At 53.9% G+C, this 17,922-nt stretch overlaps 2 protein-coding genes across 4 annotated transcripts in view; one reads left to right on the top strand and one right to left on the bottom strand.

Annotated features, from left to right (window-relative positions):
• The first annotated feature begins 3,597 nt into the window (after nucleotides 1–3,597).
• LOC106738810 (BPI fold-containing family B member 6) lies at nucleotides 3,598–13,798 on the top strand. Its single transcript, XM_014596870.3, has 15 exons — nucleotides 3,598–3,792; nucleotides 4,306–4,405; nucleotides 5,367–5,471; nucleotides 6,192–6,338; nucleotides 6,814–6,877; nucleotides 7,293–7,353; nucleotides 8,322–8,413; nucleotides 8,672–8,848; nucleotides 10,028–10,081; nucleotides 10,582–10,752; nucleotides 10,977–11,044; nucleotides 12,012–12,057; nucleotides 12,913–12,976; nucleotides 13,308–13,384; nucleotides 13,480–13,798. Exons 1-15 carry the CDS (start codon nucleotides 3,669–3,671, stop codon nucleotides 13,510–13,512), a joined length of 1,383 nt encoding a protein of 460 aa, XP_014452356.2. The 5' UTR covers nucleotides 3,598–3,668; the 3' UTR covers nucleotides 13,513–13,798.
• Nucleotides 5,621–17,922, bottom strand: part of LOC102569209 (bactericidal permeability-increasing protein) — an 80,792-nt gene continuing 68,490 nt past the window's right edge. For all 3 annotated transcript variants that reach the window (XM_059713114.1, XM_059713113.1, XM_059713115.1), the window contains one exon: nucleotides 5,621–5,831. In XM_059713114.1, coding sequence (XP_059569097.1) covers nucleotides 5,772–5,831 — 60 coding nt within the window. In that variant the 3' untranslated portion in view covers nucleotides 5,621–5,771. The remainder of the gene's footprint in view (nucleotides 5,832–17,922) is intronic.

The following is a 17,922-nucleotide window of genomic DNA, read 5'->3' as shown; positions in this document are numbered from 1 at the left end:
TCACCTTTCTTCCACCGTTTGTAGAGACACGTGGCAGAGGAGGAGTAGCTTCTCCCTCCGTCTCCAGAGACGCGGGTGCGAGCCTTGCTCTGGATGCTCGGTGCAAGCTGCCCCGGCAGGGAGTACCTGGGCCCGTGGAGTAGGTGGCAATGTGGTTGGTGCTCGAGGGAGGTAGTTAACGGTGTTAATCGGAGGTCAAGCAGAAGACAGGGTAGATTTGCACCAAGTGCGCCTACATGAGCAATTCATGGTATTTGGCTCTACCGCGCGGTAAACTAATTGACTGCACAGTAAGTGCCTGCACGTGCAGCCGGTGACACTTGACTGCTCAGTGGATTAGTCTACTGTGCAGTAAAGCATCTTGTGTAGACGCCCTCCATCGGAGCGAGAGAGCCTGAGGGTTCATCAGCTGCAAGCTTACTTCCGTCTGATGAAGTAAGCCTTTGCTTAGAAAGGCTTATGCTAGACATCTCTGATTTAGTTAGTCTGTAAGGTGCAAATTTCCCCTGCCTTCTTCAGCGCCATGTTGTTGGCTATAAACGCTGGTGCAGGCTGCAGGGCTCGGGTGGGCTTCGGCACGTCTGACCTTCTCCCGTGTGCCGCATCCGCCCCGGCTGGCAGGCAGGAGGCCGTCGAGAAGCCCGGCTGTTGGGGCCGGTGTGATTTCTCTCTCTCCCTCGCTCTTCGCAGAGCATAAGGTGCTGATTCACTTCTCCCTCGCTCTTGCATCTGCTGCAGGCTTTCCCTTCCTAGGGTGGGTTTCCAGGCTTGAGCAGTTTTCTGGCGAGGGTCAACCTGCCCATTCGTGTCTGAATCCTTCGGGAGTAGGATATCCTGTTCGGTGTTTGCTTTCCACCTGCCACGTTGGTGCACACCCATTGTCCTGCGCACAGCTGTGGCCGGGTGAGTGATTGGGCTCCAGCTGCAGGTGCATCTCGGCACCGTTGGCTCCGACTAGCACGCGGCTGCCTCCTCTCTTGGCGGGATGAAGAAACGCCCGAAGGAGACGTAGGCTCTGCCACGTTGCATCTTCCCGTGGCTGGCATCTGAATGGCAGCGCCAGCCGGAAACTTCAGCTGGATGCATTTAAGAAAACTAAGAAAGGGCTGAACGTGGACTGCTAGCTTGCACACACACAGCCGAGGCAGGGGCAATTAATCAGTTGGGAAAAATCAACTGTACCCCTCCCTCCCCCAAAGGTGCCACATGACGAAGATGAAGGTGCCTGAAGGCCCGTGGAAACATCCGCAGGGAAAGAGAAGTTTTGCCATTCAAAACTCTGGAGCATTTTAGCTCTGACCAGACCTTATGAGTTGGGCTAACAAAGAAGCATTTTGTTATAGGACAGGGAGCTGAGCACACCCCTGCCCTCCTTAAGCTGCCTTGTCGTGTAACTAATGCCGACGGTGCCCTCCGCCGCACTCGTTCCTGGCCCGTGATCATCATTTTCAGCGGATGGGGATAAGCGGAGGGGATAAGAAAACCCCGTGTCTTTTAGACATGGCTTTCTATCTCTGCCTGCCTGTCCCAGTGGGGATTTAATTAGATGTCATCTTATAGGGTAATGGCCGATCAATTTACCAGCACAAAAGCATCTTTCTAACTTGATGGGCAGTTAAGCTGGAGCTGACTGTAAATCTTTAATTCCTATTAGATAAGAGATAAATCTTCCAACTTGGGTTTGGTGCCTGGGAGGAAGACCTCAGGCGTGCTTGTGAAAGGAAGATATTAAGAGGTTTTAGCTTCAGGAAACACTATGTAGAAATACAGAGAGGGAATCAATCACTTGCCTGTTACTATTTGGTTGTGTGTGGTTATGGATGCCCGCGATCAGCGGGTTTGGTCCTCAGAGCGGTGGTAAACCTCCAGTACTCGGCAAAGCAGGGTCTGGGGGACCAGGGGTGTCAAGGAGGTGTCAGTACTGAGATGTGCAGGCAGGGAGAGATGTTCTGCAAACCCCGATATACGTACAGGTAAACCGAGACTGCAGATGCATAGATGACTGCCCCCAAAAACTTCTTCACGCTTTGTCTTGGTCTCTCTAATCTACGAAACTGGGTTGGAAATGTAGTAAGAACAGCATTTCCCGAAAGATTTGTTTTCAGGTGTCTCTCTTTGTCTGGAGCGGAAATAGCAGGGAAAGCAGCTACAGCTCTGCCTTCAGCCCTGATCGGAGCCGAGGGGGATGGAGAATTAGAAGTGATGGGGAAGGCAATGAGCTGCGATCGGTAGAGCAGACGCGCATAAGAAAGTAGTGAAGTGCCTGTATTATCTCTGGGAAAAAATAGCATTGGTTTTCACTCTTTTTGCCCCTTTCCTCTGTCTTCCTCCATGATGTGGCAACATAAGCGCTGGTGGGACTGAGCAAGAACATCAAGTCTGGACACTTCCCTCCTGGCCACGTGCCGGTGGCAGAGCTAGACACGGCCGTCCAGAGTCCTGACTCCCTGGTCCCTGCTCCGACCCCTGGACATCAATACGTTGTGAACCTCGGCCAACGCCACGGGAATCAGTAGTCTCCCCACCTAACTTCACTGGCTTGTAGATCAGCCCCATTTCCTTGGAGATTTATACGAGGATGGCAAATGCCTTTCGGTGTGAGCGGGTGCCCGGCGGCAGATCTCGTGGGGAAGGTGTACCACGGAGCCCCTCTCTCCAGAAGCACAACTGACCTACTGATCCTCTCCTTCCTCCCTCCCCATTTCCATTTGTACCATCATTCGTATCCTTTTTTCTCATTCAAGACGTGAAAACGCTGCCCTTGTGCATTTGCATGCAGTCGGCTCTGCTGGAAAGTTGAGCAAGATGTTGGCTCCGTGCGCGTGCTGAGCATTCATTTGATACCCACGGCTCAGGGACTTGCCCAGACCGTCACATTCATTAGCAACATTATTTATATTGGAAGATGCCAGCAACCACCCAGGAGTTAATTTTACATTGTGAATTATCCTGCCTTTTAATCCGTCCTTTCCCTTTTTTTTTTCCTTCCTCCCCCCATGCTCGTTCAGGATGTTCACATATAAAGGCAGCCGCTTCTGGGTCGCCGGGAGCAGGGAGGGTGCAGGCTCTGGCGGGTCCCGAGCAGGTCTTGCACCGGAGGGGCACCCGTGAAGGTGAGAGCAATGCATTTCCTTGACGAAGTCTCCGGTGGTGGGAAACGCCGAGGCTGGTGGCAGCACGCTAGTTTGGTGCACCGGCGCCGTGCGAGGCCGTGGAGAGGCAGAGCCGTGGGGTCTGTACAGCCTTTGGCTGGTCTCAGACCTTTTTACTGAATTAAAAATCATCTGACTGTTAAGCCAGAGGGTCTTTACCATCCTTTGGCTTTTGCAGGGGCAATGGGGATGTGACAGGCCTACGCGCAGCAAGACGCATGCCCATTTGGACAAGGGCAATCCTGTGCTAACTCTCTTTGCTGAGTGCATTTCTTCCCTGGGAAAATAACCTGATAACTTAGGTGTTTGTGGGCATGGGTGGGTCTAGTAGCTCGGGTCTCTGCCTTCAGATCCAGGTCGAGGGACGAGGCAGTTTGCACAGGTGTTAAATGGGTCCTCCCGCCCCCCACAAAACTTCGACTTTTCTTTTATTGTCAAGAGATCAGGGGCTGACGATCTCCTGCTCATTTTGGCTGAAACTTCTGCTTAGCGTTGCCGGCTGGGACATCGCGCGCCATGCCGGAGCTGCCGAGGTCCAGGATTTGCTGCGTTTTCTTCCTCTGTGGCTGGCTGGTCTCATCTCACGGGACCGATGCCCCCGGGGCCGTTCTCAAGATCGATATCGAAACGATCGATCAAGGTGAGTTGAGCACACGGGTGGTCGATGAGGCGGCAGCCGCGTGTTGCATTTTAACAGCAGAACGCGTCACATTTAAGCCCCTGGGGACTGGGCCCTGGCGCTCGTGCTGCGCTGGGGTGCGTCGCAGTAAAATAAGCTGCAAGGCCTGTTTGTCGGGACAGCAGAGCATGGTGTCCTAGGCAGTCTGGGGTTTTCTTGTGTGGTGGGAGCCTGGAGAGTCCGGCTCGTTGAATAAAAGCTATTTCCCATCTGGCACTGAGCGGCCCGGGCAGCAGAAATGGGCTGCAGCCCGCACGGAGCACAACTGCACACACTGCTAGTCGCTGTCCCCGGGCAAATCCCCCACCCGCTGCTCCACTCAGACCTACGCTTACCGGGGCAGAAATCCCGGGGCCACGAATGATTGACCTGCGGCGAGGAGTTTCCCCTCGCCCTCCCGCGCTCCCCCGGCCTCCTCCCTGCGGAGACGAGGGGTCTTTTCTGAGCACGGCTTGTTTTGTGGAAACCTTCCAGCCGTCACCACCGCCATGGCCGAGAGCAACGTGCTGCAGAAACTGGCAGAAGCCGCGTCAAAGAAGCAGCCAGGAGCTAAACCCATCAAAGGCATCACGGGGTGAGTGGGAGATTGCAGCTGTGCATCCTTTGATGGTGAAATACGGTGGGGAAAAGCGTTCGGGACGGAAGCGTCCGCCCAAAGGCAGAAGCAGCAAATGCATCTGAAGCCACCAAGAGGAGTGATTTCAATGGCAAGCGGCGTGCCGGTAATATAAGCCTCGCTTCCCTACAGAAGTAAGCGGAGGTGTAACCGGGGGGCAACGCAGCACGAGAACCGCTACTTCAAAGCGGCGCAGACATTAATCCTGTCGCCCTTGCTTAGTTTGGGAGCAGGCTTGTACAATGTGCAAGGTCCTGGCACGCGGCGTGGCCCCCTCGGGAGCTTTCCCGGAGACGAACGGTGTCAGAGACGGGGGGCGCGAGTGTGAAGGTGTTTGAAAGGGCCAGGGTCGCCCACGGCAGGGGTGCTGCGTGCATCCCTACGTAGCGCCGGGTCCCTTTTTTGAATGAAAATGTGTGGGGTAAAATGGGCAGACAAGGCTCCTTGGGTAAATGTGTGATCTCTTTTATCAGACCAACTAAATAGTTGGGAAAATTGTTCTTTGCAAGCTTTTGGGTACAAACACCCTCTGCCTGAAGTGTTTTGAATGGGCCCAAAAAACAAGTTTTTATTTCCTTAAGACGTTTCTGCTTCAATTTAACCAGGACCCCTTATTTTCCCCAATCCTTTCGGTTTGGTCACTACGTAGGAAAACTCGGGGCGCTGGCTCGTGGCAGACCCAGCCTGGCTCTGCACACAAACCTTTTGCTGTTCTGCAGCAGATCTCCCTCCTGGGCCTCATTTTTTGGGGGGAAATGATTAAAGAAGCTCTTGTGTGGCCCAAAAACCCGGAGTCAGCACAGCACTTGGATGTTTTAGGCTTGTTTCCTGGCCAGCCCCATTGCACGGCATGTAGACAGACTTACTGCTCTGCTAACCCCTCTTCCCTTGCTCCGCTGCCTCTGTCTTTCTCGCCTAGGCTGATGGTGAAAGACCTGCAGCCCCCGGAGATCTCCCTGACGTTCGTACCGGGGACGGGGCTGTTCATGGCCGTTCTCACCAAAATAACCATTGCTGGGAGAAGGTGAGCGGGAGATGCGGGAGGGCGCTCAACTCGGGCGAGTCGTGTGAACTGGGAATTTTGTACAACCCCGTGGTGCATTGCTCCCCCCCCCGGAAGGTCCACATCAGACAAACGACACGATGAGCTGCTCTCATCCCTGGCAGACACGGTTTTGGGGGTGAATCCGACACCTTTTATTAGATCAACTCAAATAGTTGGAAAAACTCTTCTTTGCAAGCTTCCGGGTGCACAGCCCTTACCCCTGTGCATGCAGCATTTTGGCTCATCCGCGATCCCCTTAGCACAGCACAGTTATAGGTCTTACATCTGCATCTCCAGCTGGTGGATATAATATCCCAGGTCTCCATCAAGCAAGACAACCTGAAAAGGAGTGAGAAATAGGTCAATTTAGGGGAACTGGAGCAAGGCAAGCCACCTTGGTCTCACTTTATACACAATTTATTCTCAGTCTTGCAGCTCCCTTTCCTATGACAGCCCCCCTCCAGCTCCCTGCGCCCTTTTAGCAATATTCAAAGGTCATGATTAAAAAGCGCTGCTGCTCATGGGTGCCGCTCAATCCTTCGAGCTTGGAAAGGGGAGCTGCTCTGGCCATGGAGCCAGGCTTGCTCTGTATCGCCGGGTTGGTGCCCGCTGAGGCTAATCCCCGAGCGGTCGGGGTGCAGGACGCCGGGACCCGAACCCGGAGCATGCCTTGACCTGACTGAATTTTGCTCTGCACAGCTTCATAGGTGGCAATATGGAAATCTCACTGGTGGCGAACATGACCGCGAAGAACAAGCTGTCGCAGGACGACTCGGGGAGCCCGAAATTCAGCGTTGAGAACTGCCAGATTGCTATTGTCAGTGTTAAAACCAACCTTCCCAGCAAGTGAGTGGTCAGGGCGGCTCCTGCCATCGAGAACAAAGAAGGGCAACGTGCACTAGGTTTGCCAGTATGAATAATGCCGTAATGTTTGCTAGGTGCCCGGCTCAAGGTCCAGGGCGCGTTGTAAATCATGGGTTTGAAAACCAGAGCCGGATTCTGCACAAAAACAGCGATGACCTCGTTCTGTTCGTGGGCGCGGCGGGGACGTGACTTGGGCACAGGTCCTGCACCGCCTGCCTGTCCGGGGTGAATTGCCCAAACATTTGTGCCCGTGGGCAACAAGTGATATTGGGGGCAGGAATTCTGATGCAAAAATATATTGGCTGAAGCAGGAAAGATCTTGATTGAAAAACAAGATATTTCAGTTGGGAAATGCTGCTGCTTTTGCTCTTTCGGAGTCGTAGCCTGGGGTGGGGACCTGGACTGGTAGTGTTGTGAACCTCTCTAATGACTGTGTCGCTTTGTTGTCTTTGCTCAGCATGCTCCCCAAAATGGTGAATAAGTTTCTGGATAGCACCCTTAAGAAAGTCATGCCAGGCATGGTAAGTCCAAGTACGTGCATCCCCCGTTGGCCATCGTTCCTCCCGGGAGTAGTTCTTCCTTAGGATTTAGTGAAAGTTTTATTTGTTTAACTTTGGCCTTTAAAGCAGCACTGGCTTTTGTAAAACCAGTGTGTGTTTTGGTTCTACTCGCTGCACGGATGTGTGTACACGCACACGTGCATGCGCATTATCCCTGCACCTTGTGATATGAAAGAAATGGAAAACAGAGCGAGCACAGGGGTAGGAGGTGCCTCCTTTGTCCGACACGGCCATGCTGCCGGCTGGGCGGACGCTGAGCTGCAGGGACCTACCTCGCTGCAGCAGCCAGGAGTGCAAGGTGTTCACCCGAGCGGGAGTTCATACCTCTGCGTTGCCCGCGTCTCATGAGAGCTGCTCCTTTCCTCTCACTCTGCAGCTGTGTCCAGCGGTGGGTGCCGTCCTTGAACTCATGAACGCCAAGTTTGACACCATGATGGGTAAGTTGGTGGCTTCCTCTTATCCCCCTTTCCCATGACGTGGAATGAACCCACCAAAACCCAACGCCTGCCGGCACAGCCGGGCTATGGAGACCGAGCAAAAGGCCGGATGGGACTAAGCCCAACATGAGCCCGGCTCGTGCACTTGTAGCAGGAAAGATACCACTGCTTCGAGACATGTCCAGGACCCGCAAGGGTGCAGGGAAGGCCCTGATCCTGTGCCGGTGGCCTTAGTTGGTCCACCCCATCACTGCCCCTCCTTCAGGAAGACGTCCCTATCGGGAACAGCATCTGAGCACGAGCTTAGCACTGAAAAGATGCTCGAGTCCCAGTGAAGTCGCACATGCTTCAGATTAAGCCTGTTGAATGCTTCCCTGACCTGGGACCTCAGCAGGTAGCTGGTTGTTCTGCAGACTCCTCAGGCCATGGCCACATCGCGCTCCAGCCCGGCAAGCGCCGCGGCTCCGTGCAACCTGCCTCTTAGCCTGCGGCAGTGGAGTCGCGTCTGTGCAATGCTGGCAGCTGGCTAATTAGCACAGGGTGGGCTGATTGATACCACTGCTCACCGGTGCTAATTAGCCTCCCTGGTTAAGCAAAGCACTGGGAGGGATGCTGCTGTGCGGCTGCGTGCGGTTCCCTTCCTGCTCCCAAGCAGGGGTGTGCAACACGCGGCCCTCGCTGTGCAATCCCGGTGGCCCATGGAGCTCTTTGCTAAAGTGCTTTATTAAACAACCTGGCATTTGCAAAGCCAAACAGGCATCCCGTGTCCTCTTGACATGGTCTGGCCTCCAGCTGGCACGTGTGCTGGGGGCTGCATCCCACCAGAGTGGGTCCTGCCTGTGGCAGCCCTGCGCCGGACGGCTTTCCTTGCAAACGGCCCTCAGTCGCGCCTGCGCTGCACGGCCCTGGTCTGCAGGAGCTGCAGTGCCCACCACAGCGGGTTGCAACGCACCGTCTGTTCTCTGCAGCCCAGATGCCCTTCGGTGCCCTGGGGAGCATCCAGTTCACTTTGCTGAGCCCGCCGATCATAAGCCAAGATTTCATAGAGCTGCATCTCAAGGTAAGTGCCGTCGCCAGGGCATGCCAGCAGGCCCCTCTTCTGTGGGGTGGTCCTCCGAGAAACCTCCTGGGGTGTGCGGGACAGGACGGTGGGCTGTGAGATGTGCAGCGGACAGTTTCTCCATCCAGCTCTTCACACGGAGGCTATTGCCCGGCACGTTTTTCACCACGAGGCCACTTGTCCTGCCTGTAGCCATCCCTCCACCCCCCTGGTGCTGAGCCTCACCCGTGACATGGGTATCTCCACCTGTGCTTTCAGCCCATTCTCCAGCACCAGGGTGGAGATCCAGTCGACCTTCCTGCAGACCCACCAGCCCTGGCCTCCCTGCTGCCAAAAACAGAGCCTGGTACCCAGATCGTCCTGTCGGCGAATCTCCTGGCTGGGGAGCTGACGCTCCTGCAAGCATCCTTCGACCTGAACGTCACGGACAACCCGGTGAGCAATCTGCTTCTGACCTCTGGCGCCAGGGGAAGATCGAGGACTTTGCAAAGGTGCAGGTGCCCCATCACATACAGCTCAGCATATATTTTTCTCCAGTTAGAAAGAAACTAGAGACTTTATTCATAAGCTAGAGCCCCCTGGGATGTATTAATCAGTTTAAATTTGAAGCAAAAGCAAATGGAACTGCCGTGGAATGCATGTTAATTTGCTATTTCGTATATTAGGTGTGAAAACATGACCAAGTAGGCAAAGAAGAATCAAAATGTGTTGTTTTATTCGATTTAAGTGTACATCTCTTTTTTTCAGATTCGTATGACAAAATCTAGCATTTTGACAATGCAAAAGCTATTTTCACACCTGGGTTAAGGGCTTTAGCTAGGGCTAAAAACAGTCTGCAAGGCTGTGAAGTCGGAGCTGCCTTACCAGGAGCAGCTCGTAGACAGCAGAACTGCAGAAGAAAGGATAGCTTTAAATGGGACATCCGGGCTGTTGAAAAGGAGAGAGTGTCCTAACCCCTGGGGAATGAAGAGTTTAGTAGGAATCAGGTAGATGATGACCTCAGCCATGATGTCAAGTGACTGCCTGAATAGAAATGCTGCTGCCACTGCTGGGCAGGCGGCTGGAAACTTGGGGTCAACCGGGAATCAAAGGCGGGGTGTGACGGCCCCAGTGCCCCCGCCCCGCATCCTCCCTGGTCTAGTGCTTTCTCTGAAAAACCTGATACCTCTTCAGGCGAGCTGCACACGTACACCCCTACGCACACCACGCTTACGCCCCGATACCCTGCACTTGGGGATAATTTTAGCTGCTTGTTATCACTAAAATGGGGCAGCTTGTGCAAGGGATACCTGATGTGGCAGTGGGCATAAGCCCGGCCTGTGCCCTCTCCCGGCTTCCCCAGCATAGGGGTGGGCAGAGGCAGCAGCGCGTGGGCCAGGGGATGCAGCCGGTGTAACTTAGCATCCCTAGGATTGCTCGATACTTGGGTTGGGGCCAAAGCAGGCTCCGACGTCCGGGAGGGAGAAGGGTGGTGGGAGCCCATCAGCGCTCCCTCACAGCACCCCTCTGCCCCTGTGGTGTCATGGTTTTCCTCCTCTCGGATGATTTCTCTTCCCCACCTGCACCCTTCCTTTTCATTGCTTAACGCGCCACCTCTTTGTGTCCTCCCGACAGGCTCTCGAGCTCCCCCCGCTGACAACAGCCACCCTCGCCTCCTTGCTCCCAGAGGTGGGTGAACTTCAGTCCGGGTCTCCCCTGGACCTCCAAGGGGCTCCTGGAGATGCAGATGCAACACTCCAAGCGTCCCGCGGCCCTGGCTGGTTTCCCGAGCTCGGCTTGCTCTCCCTTCGCTGGCTGCGAGCGCTGGGGAGACGCGCTGCCCGACAAATTCATTTCACTTGCATTGCCAGGTGTCTTAACGCGGGGCGTCAGGGCTCCCTTGCCAGCGGGTGCAGTGCCGGCCTGCGGGCTTGCACACCAGCAGCCGATGGCCTCCTTGCTCTCGTGCACGTGCGCTCAGTGTGCAATGCCCTGCAGCAGAGAGGGCCTGCACGTCCCTGGGGAAAAGGGAGGGATCTGGTGCTTGCATGAAGCGGGGCGATGAGGAGACGAGTTTCCCCCAAAGCAGCAGAGCTCCAGGGGACCTGCAGGACTTCCCAGTCCGGCGCCTTCCTTTCTAGGCGCTTGAGGGACTGATATTGCCTGGCCTCTGTTTTGACTCTTCCTAGGTCTCCGAGTCGCTGCCTCCCTCAAAGCCCCTGGTGATTGAACTCAGAGTCACAAAACCACCTCTGGTCACCATCAAAGAGGACAAAAGCCTCCTGCACCTCTTTGCCACCATGGAGTTCCTCTCTGGGGACCCCAGTGACAGCCGTGATCCCCTCTTCGTCCTGGAGACTGTAAGTGGAAATCGTCTGTGGTCCGTCCAGAGCTCACCCGCGGGGTCCCTGGGTCTCCGCAGGGTGGGACCAGGGGGTGCGGGGCTCTCTCTGCCAACTTTGCACCCCTTGTGAAGCCCCATCTAGCCCGATCCCTGTGTGCATGGGCAGAGATCGGGCTCGCCGTCCTCGTGCAGGGCTGCCCCGACGTCTGATACCGGCTCGCTTTCCTCTTTCCCTGGCAGCACATCAATCTGGATACCCAGTTCTCTGTTCGCGAAGAGAAGCTGCACATCTCCGTCGCCCTGGACAGGTACCTTGGCTTGCCAGCATTTCTTTCCACGGTTCCTCCTTGCGAGCCTCTAATCTTGGTGTGTGTCTGCTGCCTCCCTTGGAGCAGAAGGAAAAGCATCGCGAGCAGCGGGAGGGTAGGCTGCTCGCAGGAGTGAGTCCTGACACTTTGGGGTTAAAAGACGATGAGGAAATCATAATGACAAGTGAACAAAAAGGGGATTCGGTTTCTCTTCCTCCCACACCTCCTCTGCGATATTCATTATTTCCTAATGTATAATTATCTCCTATGGAGCTGGGCGCCGTCCCAACGCAGCCGGGCTGAGCTGGCCAGGAGAGCAGGTCCGGGATTAAATGTCGTCTTCCCCCCAGTAAATGCCAGCGCGGTGAAGCCCAAGCGCAGGGCTCTGCTTCAGCTGCCTTTCTTTTTGTCTCAAAAATGTTTAAAAAAAAAAGAGATGACATTATCAAAGCTTTTCATTTTCCAAAGGAAACCAGCCTCTTTTCTGTTCGGGGATGACTTGCCATTGCCAAATTTAAGCCTAAGTATGGTTGCAATCATTTTTTTAAAAAAAAGACAACACTGAAACCACGGGTTTTGAGTGACTGAAACCAATGATTTTCCAAAAAAAAAAAAAAAAAAAGTTAAAAAAGCCCAGATTTTGCCTCCTTGCGCTGGTTGAGGTTGGGGGAATGAATGTTCATGAGACACAGGACCTGCTTCTGGGCCAGCTCTCGGGAAGGGAAAGGGCGAACAGGAGCTATGCTAAGTTAACGAGCGTGCTTCCTCCTCTGTGTGGTAAGCAAAAGCAGCCAGGTGTTCTTGGCACGGGTGTAAATCAGGAGTATGCCACGTCCCAGGCTTCCCAAAGGCCACGGGACCAGACATCGGGCCCTCGTCGGGAGCGGAGCAGCCGGACGAGGGGAAGGAGACCTCCGGAGACGTGCGATGCAGGGGGAGTGAAACCGCCTCTCTCCTCTTCCTGCAGGTTGTATAAAATGGGGCTGTCCTCCTCCTCCGTCGGCCCTTTTGACGTGAGTTCAGCGGTGTGTGCCGGGAACCGCCGATGCAAATGCCACACAATAATTGTGTCCATGAATCTGCGTGCTGACGTGTCTGTATAAAATGCCTATTATTGGAATCCATCCTGGGGAGCCCAGGCCGACGCTCCTCGGTCCTAGCAGCGGCTTCCTTTTAAGGAAACCCAGCGCCATAAATCAAACCGGTATTGCGAGCTGCGCGGCTGAAGCTAGTGACAAACTAACCGGCAAAACCATCGCATCGTTTGCCACGAAGCATTAACGACCGGGAAGGGATCCCTCTGATGAATGCGCTCGCGCTCATCCCTGGGAGTTTGGGGCCCAATCCATCACCCTCCCCGATGCTTGCCGTGCCGCCGCGATGCAAATCTCTCCTGCATCGGCAGCGCGGGCACCGCAAGGTCTTGTTTCCTCGCTCCCCCGCCCAAACCTTGACTTCAGCACGCAGCGTGGGAGGGATGCAGGTCTTACTTGGTGCTCAGATGATGTCCGTGCAGAAACGTTTTGGGCAGGCCTTGCGGTTTGTCGAGGAGCTGATCTATTCGGCCTCGCCGCTCCGTGATCTCCCCCCGTTACGTGAAATGACCACGAGTCGCGGCCGAAGGAAACATTAGAGCTGGTAGAAGAAATGGGGGTGGGAATAATCAGTCGTGGATGTCTTTTTAGGCATTTTTCTTCCCTGTTTCATAGTTTTCTGCTCACCCTTGCAGGGATAGTGCAGCGTGCTTCAGGTCTGGGCCGCTGCCTAGCGGGGGCAGTCAGAGGAGAGTTAACGAGAGCAAACGAGGCGATGTTGCTTGTGGCCACCATGATTACAAAGATCACTGAATAACTTCAGCTCTCTTTCAGGAGACACCACTGAAAGGATTTTTGGCGGACATTATTCAGGTTGCATACGTGCCAGCACTCAACGGTAAGGGCAGTGAGATGGTTTTCATTTTGGAAGCTGCTTACCTTCTCGCAAATGCCGACCACTAGCACCTCCGGCCTCTCCCGGCGGTGGCACGGGCTCTCCTGAGGGCTCTGCTGAGGTCACAAAGAGCATCTCTGGGGAGTCGGGCCAGGGCCTGGCGTGCAAAATGGTGCTGGGCGTAGGGCTAGTGTGCACCAGAATTTGGGAAAAGGAGTCCCTCGTAGATGATTGCAAAGCACGCCCGGCAGGAGCTGTGCATGGGGAAGAGGGCGCGCGAAGAGCACTGACAGCTCCTCGAGGCAGTTAACCAGGCTTTCTGCTCCCGTTCCAGTGGCGCTGCGAGAAGGGATGCCCCTGCCTTACCTGTTCGGCCTGAAATACAGCCACACCGAGATCAGCATGTTTGAGGTACGGGGCGCGTGCTCTGTCCCATCCACCTGCAGCCGTGGCAGCCCCGAAATAGCTCGGTACTGATGCTCGTGTTTTGTTTCTCTCGTTGTCAGGGCGCCCTGGTGCTGAACGTGCGCGTCAAGTAGGTCTGACCGGGAGGAGGACGAGAGAGAACGGCAAGGCCTTGTGCATTTTGCTTGCTTTTCTATTTGACATTTTGACACTACAACTAAAGCGAAAAGGCCACCCGATAATTGGAGCGTGGCGTGTAACTACTGTCTCTAGTGCAATCCAGTGGGTGTGCGCGTGCCCTTTTCTCCGTGCTGTTGGTCATCGCTTGTATTAACCTTCCCAAGAGTTTAGAGCGGCAATGCTTTGTGGGTAACAGGCTTCCACTTTTTGTGATAAAAGATTCTCATTTCCTTCCCCGCATTGCTGTGTTGTCTCTCTTCGATCGAGGTTTTAACTCTCGTACGTGGCTCTTAAGGTGGTTGGGGGCTCAGCACCGCCGAGCAGTCGTGTCTACACACAGCATGGGCAATGCTCTCCGACCTGGCCTGGCGCTCCTCATCCCGACCCTCTCCTCAGGAAATTTGGAGTCATTCACAAGAATCGCGAGCTCTGCCACGATTTTATCGCTGGCCTGGTTGTGACGCGAGTCTAGAAAGGGTCTGGCACTTCTGAGGCCTGCTCCATACGGCGTCTGATGCCTGCAGCGACGCCAACCGGAGCGGGGTCGACCTGGGTGGTCTAATCAAAGATACCACGTCCCCCCAAAGAACCGTGCCTGCCCATGTGTTACATGATTTTCATATGCTTTGACTGCATTTTCACCGTCCCATAAAACTCCTGGTCTTCCAAGCTTGCAATCATCCTTTTTTAATGCCATCACTTTGCGAAGGGGTATCCTTCTTACTAAAAGTGCCCCCATAATGTCCAAATTTGCTTTAAAAGAAACCCAATAATGAAGGAAAGTGTTTCAACGAACGGGGACAGGGACTCGATAGTATAGCTTGTGGCTTTTCTCACCGTTCATGTGCAGGCGGTCATTTGGGTTTTGGGGGCACCGGGGAGCAGTACAATCCCTGCAGCGCATTGCACACCTTGGCTTGCAGCTGTATGGAAAATGAATGCCTGTTTTGGGGGCTTTTTAATCATGCAAGTGAAATCGGGCAGTACTCTGTTAGGCAGCTTTGTTCACGGTCACAGAACAGCGAGACGGTATTCCACGATTGCGACCACCTTTGCATATAATAAATATTACCTTTTGGCTTTTGCTTTCACAACAAAAACATCAATAGACCTCATTCATCCAGGAGCTGCTATAGAATTAAAAGGTTAATGTTGAAAAGGTCTTTGCACATGTTTACAAGAAATTGTCCCCAGGGGAGGGAAAAAAATAATCTACGGTAAAGCATGGAAAGGAGAAATTACTTGGTGCTCTCTGCTTTCACAATAAGCATTTGCAAATACTTCAGCAGACATCATTCAGCCGGTAGCTGATGCAGAACTAAGACGGTCTTTGAAAGGGTTGTTGCAGGTGTTTGCTAACCGTCACAGAAAATGCCTGGAGAGGCAAACTATGAACACTAGTATTGTTATCCTGCCTTCATTACCAAATACAGGAGGCATTCAGTTTGTAACGCTCACAAGAAATCGGCCCCCTCAAAAAAACCAAAGCACTGAAGAGAGCGGCTTAGCGGTGTGGTGATGTGTCCCGGTGGGAGTTGCGGTGTCGTCTCTTCCCATTACTTTCAATGCTAAAAAATAATAATAAAAGAGAAGAGCCCTGAAGATCTTCACTATTGTCCCTGCCACAAGTAATGCAAAATCAAGTCATCTAAACTTGCATTCGCTTAGGAGGAGAAAAACTTTCAAATGACGTTTTCGTGACCTCGCGGGGGAAAAAAGGAAATCGAACTGAAAGCCCCAGGTGACACCCAGCTGACTGGCCCCAAATCACTTGGTGCACTCCCAAATGTTGGCGCCTGGCACAATGGTTACGTGTATCACTGGGTGCGGGTGTTGGTGCTGCTGGACTGGAGCTGGGGATGTGCGAAGGACCCAGCATTAGCCGCCCGCCCCGTCTGCAGATTGCTTCGCGGCGCGGGCTGTCATCTCCAGTCCGTCCTTGGAGGCTGGAGGATCCCATCCAGGCCCTGCTCCTTGAGCTGCAAAGGGTATAGCTGAAGGGTCCTTTAGTGCCCTGTGGACACATTCCAGCAGTGGTGCAGCACAGAGGTCCCCTCTACCTGCTATTATGAAGTCAGAGCGAGCGTGTTTTATTCTCCTTCTGTGCCCAATTCACTGATGGAGAAGGGCCCTCAAATCCTTTCTGACCAGATGCCACTCTCGGGTGGCACTGATGTCACCCAGATCGCTCTGCTGACATCGGTGCAGCCACCACAGTTCCTGCGTTTGCAGTGTGTCCCTGTACGTCTGCCCCCCATCACTGCCGGCCTTCGGGCTCGTTGATCTGGATGCACGATCAGCTGGTGACGTTTGCTGCTGCTTATGTGCATCTCCGGTTTAGTTAGTCTATAAGGTGCAACGCTACCCTGCCTTCCCCATAACACTAGGCTTGGCTGGATTCGGTGGAGTGCGTGATGTCGGGGCGAACAAGCCTACAGCACCGCGCTGACTCTGGTTTGGACTGCAACACCCAGAAACCCCAGGGGACTGGGAGCAAAAGGAGAGGAGGGGACCAAGGGGACCGAGGGCAGCTCTGGCGCTCAGCTGGCAGCAGTCCTACAGGCGTTATTTTTGTCATGCCAAGCAGTTAACTTGCACTATAAGAATAGTATACTATCATTTAATAAATTGTCTGCCCCTGTCAGCCCTAATTTTATGCAACCCTGAACATTTTAATGAATAACCCTGAAATAAATGCTTAAAAGTAAACATTGATATTATCTGTTGAAAGGAAAAAAATAAAAATTGAATTCTGCCAAGCCTATATAACCCTAACGGACGCTGGTGAGGTCCCCTGTGCAAGGCACAGCTGAATTATATACCATTCACATGCTCCTAACACCTCAAAACATCTTCTGTCAAGGATTCCAGTCTTTCTTTTCACCCGTGAGTTTGCCACAACTGCTCTTGTCTCACTTGTGTCCTAGCTGTCTAACGCTCCTCTTTCGTGTGCTATCAGAGACGAGGAGGGCTGGGAGGGAGCTCGGGAGGTCACATCCCGTCCACCCCCTGCTCCAAGCAGGACCAGCCCCGACTGCATCATCCCAGCCACGGCTTTGTCGAGCTGGGTCTTCAAAACCCCCAAGGATGGAGAGTCCACCACCGCTCGGGAGAGCCTGCTCCAGCACTTCACCTCCCTCCTGGTGAGAGTCTTCCCCAATACCCAACCTCAACTTCCCTTGCTGTGACTGGAGCCCATTGCTCCTTGTCCTGTCAGGTCTTGAATGTATCTGTCCTTAAATGTCCTTTTCAGAGTTGCTTGCTGGCCCCACACTGCCTGCTGCACCATTTGGTAATTTTCCCTTTAAACAGTCCCCTGTATTGCTTTCCTCCTGCAATGCTTTAATTTCTTGTTCTTTGGGCTTTGGAGAGTGCTTTTATTGGAGGACCGTGGAGCTGGGCGCAGGCCTCAACATCATCTTCACTGTGTATGAAGCAAGGGACTGCCGTAGCCCTGCCGCTGGCAGGAAGCCCAGATACAAGCATGTTGGAAAGATGCCTTGCAAGGGAAGTGCCCACTATTGCACAGGGCTTTGGCTACGCTCTTCTCTTGCTGATTGTTTTGATGCTTTCATAGCCTGGCGTGGACGCGATGGGGCGATAACATGAGACTGTCGTGCTGGCGTACACTTATTTTATCAAATGTCAAGATCTGGCCAGCACAGGAACCCATTGTGCTTTTGAGGTGACCGACGGATCCAGTTGATGGGACAATGACAACACTGTAAGTGCGTTGGTACCTGTGCCCCCCTCCCTTGGCTTTTAGATAATGCCCTATTCAAGGCTGGAATTAGCATGTGACAAAAGATACCTGAGCTGATCTCCTGGAAACCTGTCTTTTCACGAGAAGTTTGCACAAAGTATTAAGTCCAAGACAGTGCCCTTTTGGAAGGTCCCCTCAGTTAGAGAACAACCCATGAGGCAGTCGCGTTTGTCATCAAAAGCATCGAATGAAGAGTTTCCATCTAAGCAGTTCCCCAGCTAGTGCTTGCCCCCTCCTCCAAGGACCCTCTTCACTGGGTCCCAGGGCAGGGAGCACATCGCTCCCGCCCGGACCCGGAGTCTGGCCCTAGGTGACGTGCCTGCGCACACGGGCTGCACTGCTGCCGCTCGACGCACCGGGCAGGAAATCTCCACGCTGTGCTCGTCGGTGCAGGGTCTGCTTGTCCGCAATCCCCAGAGCAGACCAGGCCAGTCAGGAAAAGACAAGCCCCTGGAGCGCACCTGTGGCATGAAGATCCAGAAACCAAACACGTAGCATCCCCCTGACTTTTGCACCCAAGCTGCTCACCATTAGCCCACATGCTGTATTCCCTTGCCTGTTCAGCACACGGCGAGTTGCACTGGGTGGCTGAGGCAGGGAC

The sequence above is a fragment of the Alligator mississippiensis genome, chromosome 9, assembly GCF_030867095.1.
Source record: "Alligator mississippiensis isolate rAllMis1 chromosome 9, rAllMis1, whole genome shotgun sequence".
Classification (NCBI taxonomy): domain Eukaryota; kingdom Metazoa; phylum Chordata; order Crocodylia; family Alligatoridae; genus Alligator; species Alligator mississippiensis.
Note: the sequence above shows the minus strand (reverse complement) of the source record. Positions and strands in the feature narration are given on the sequence as shown.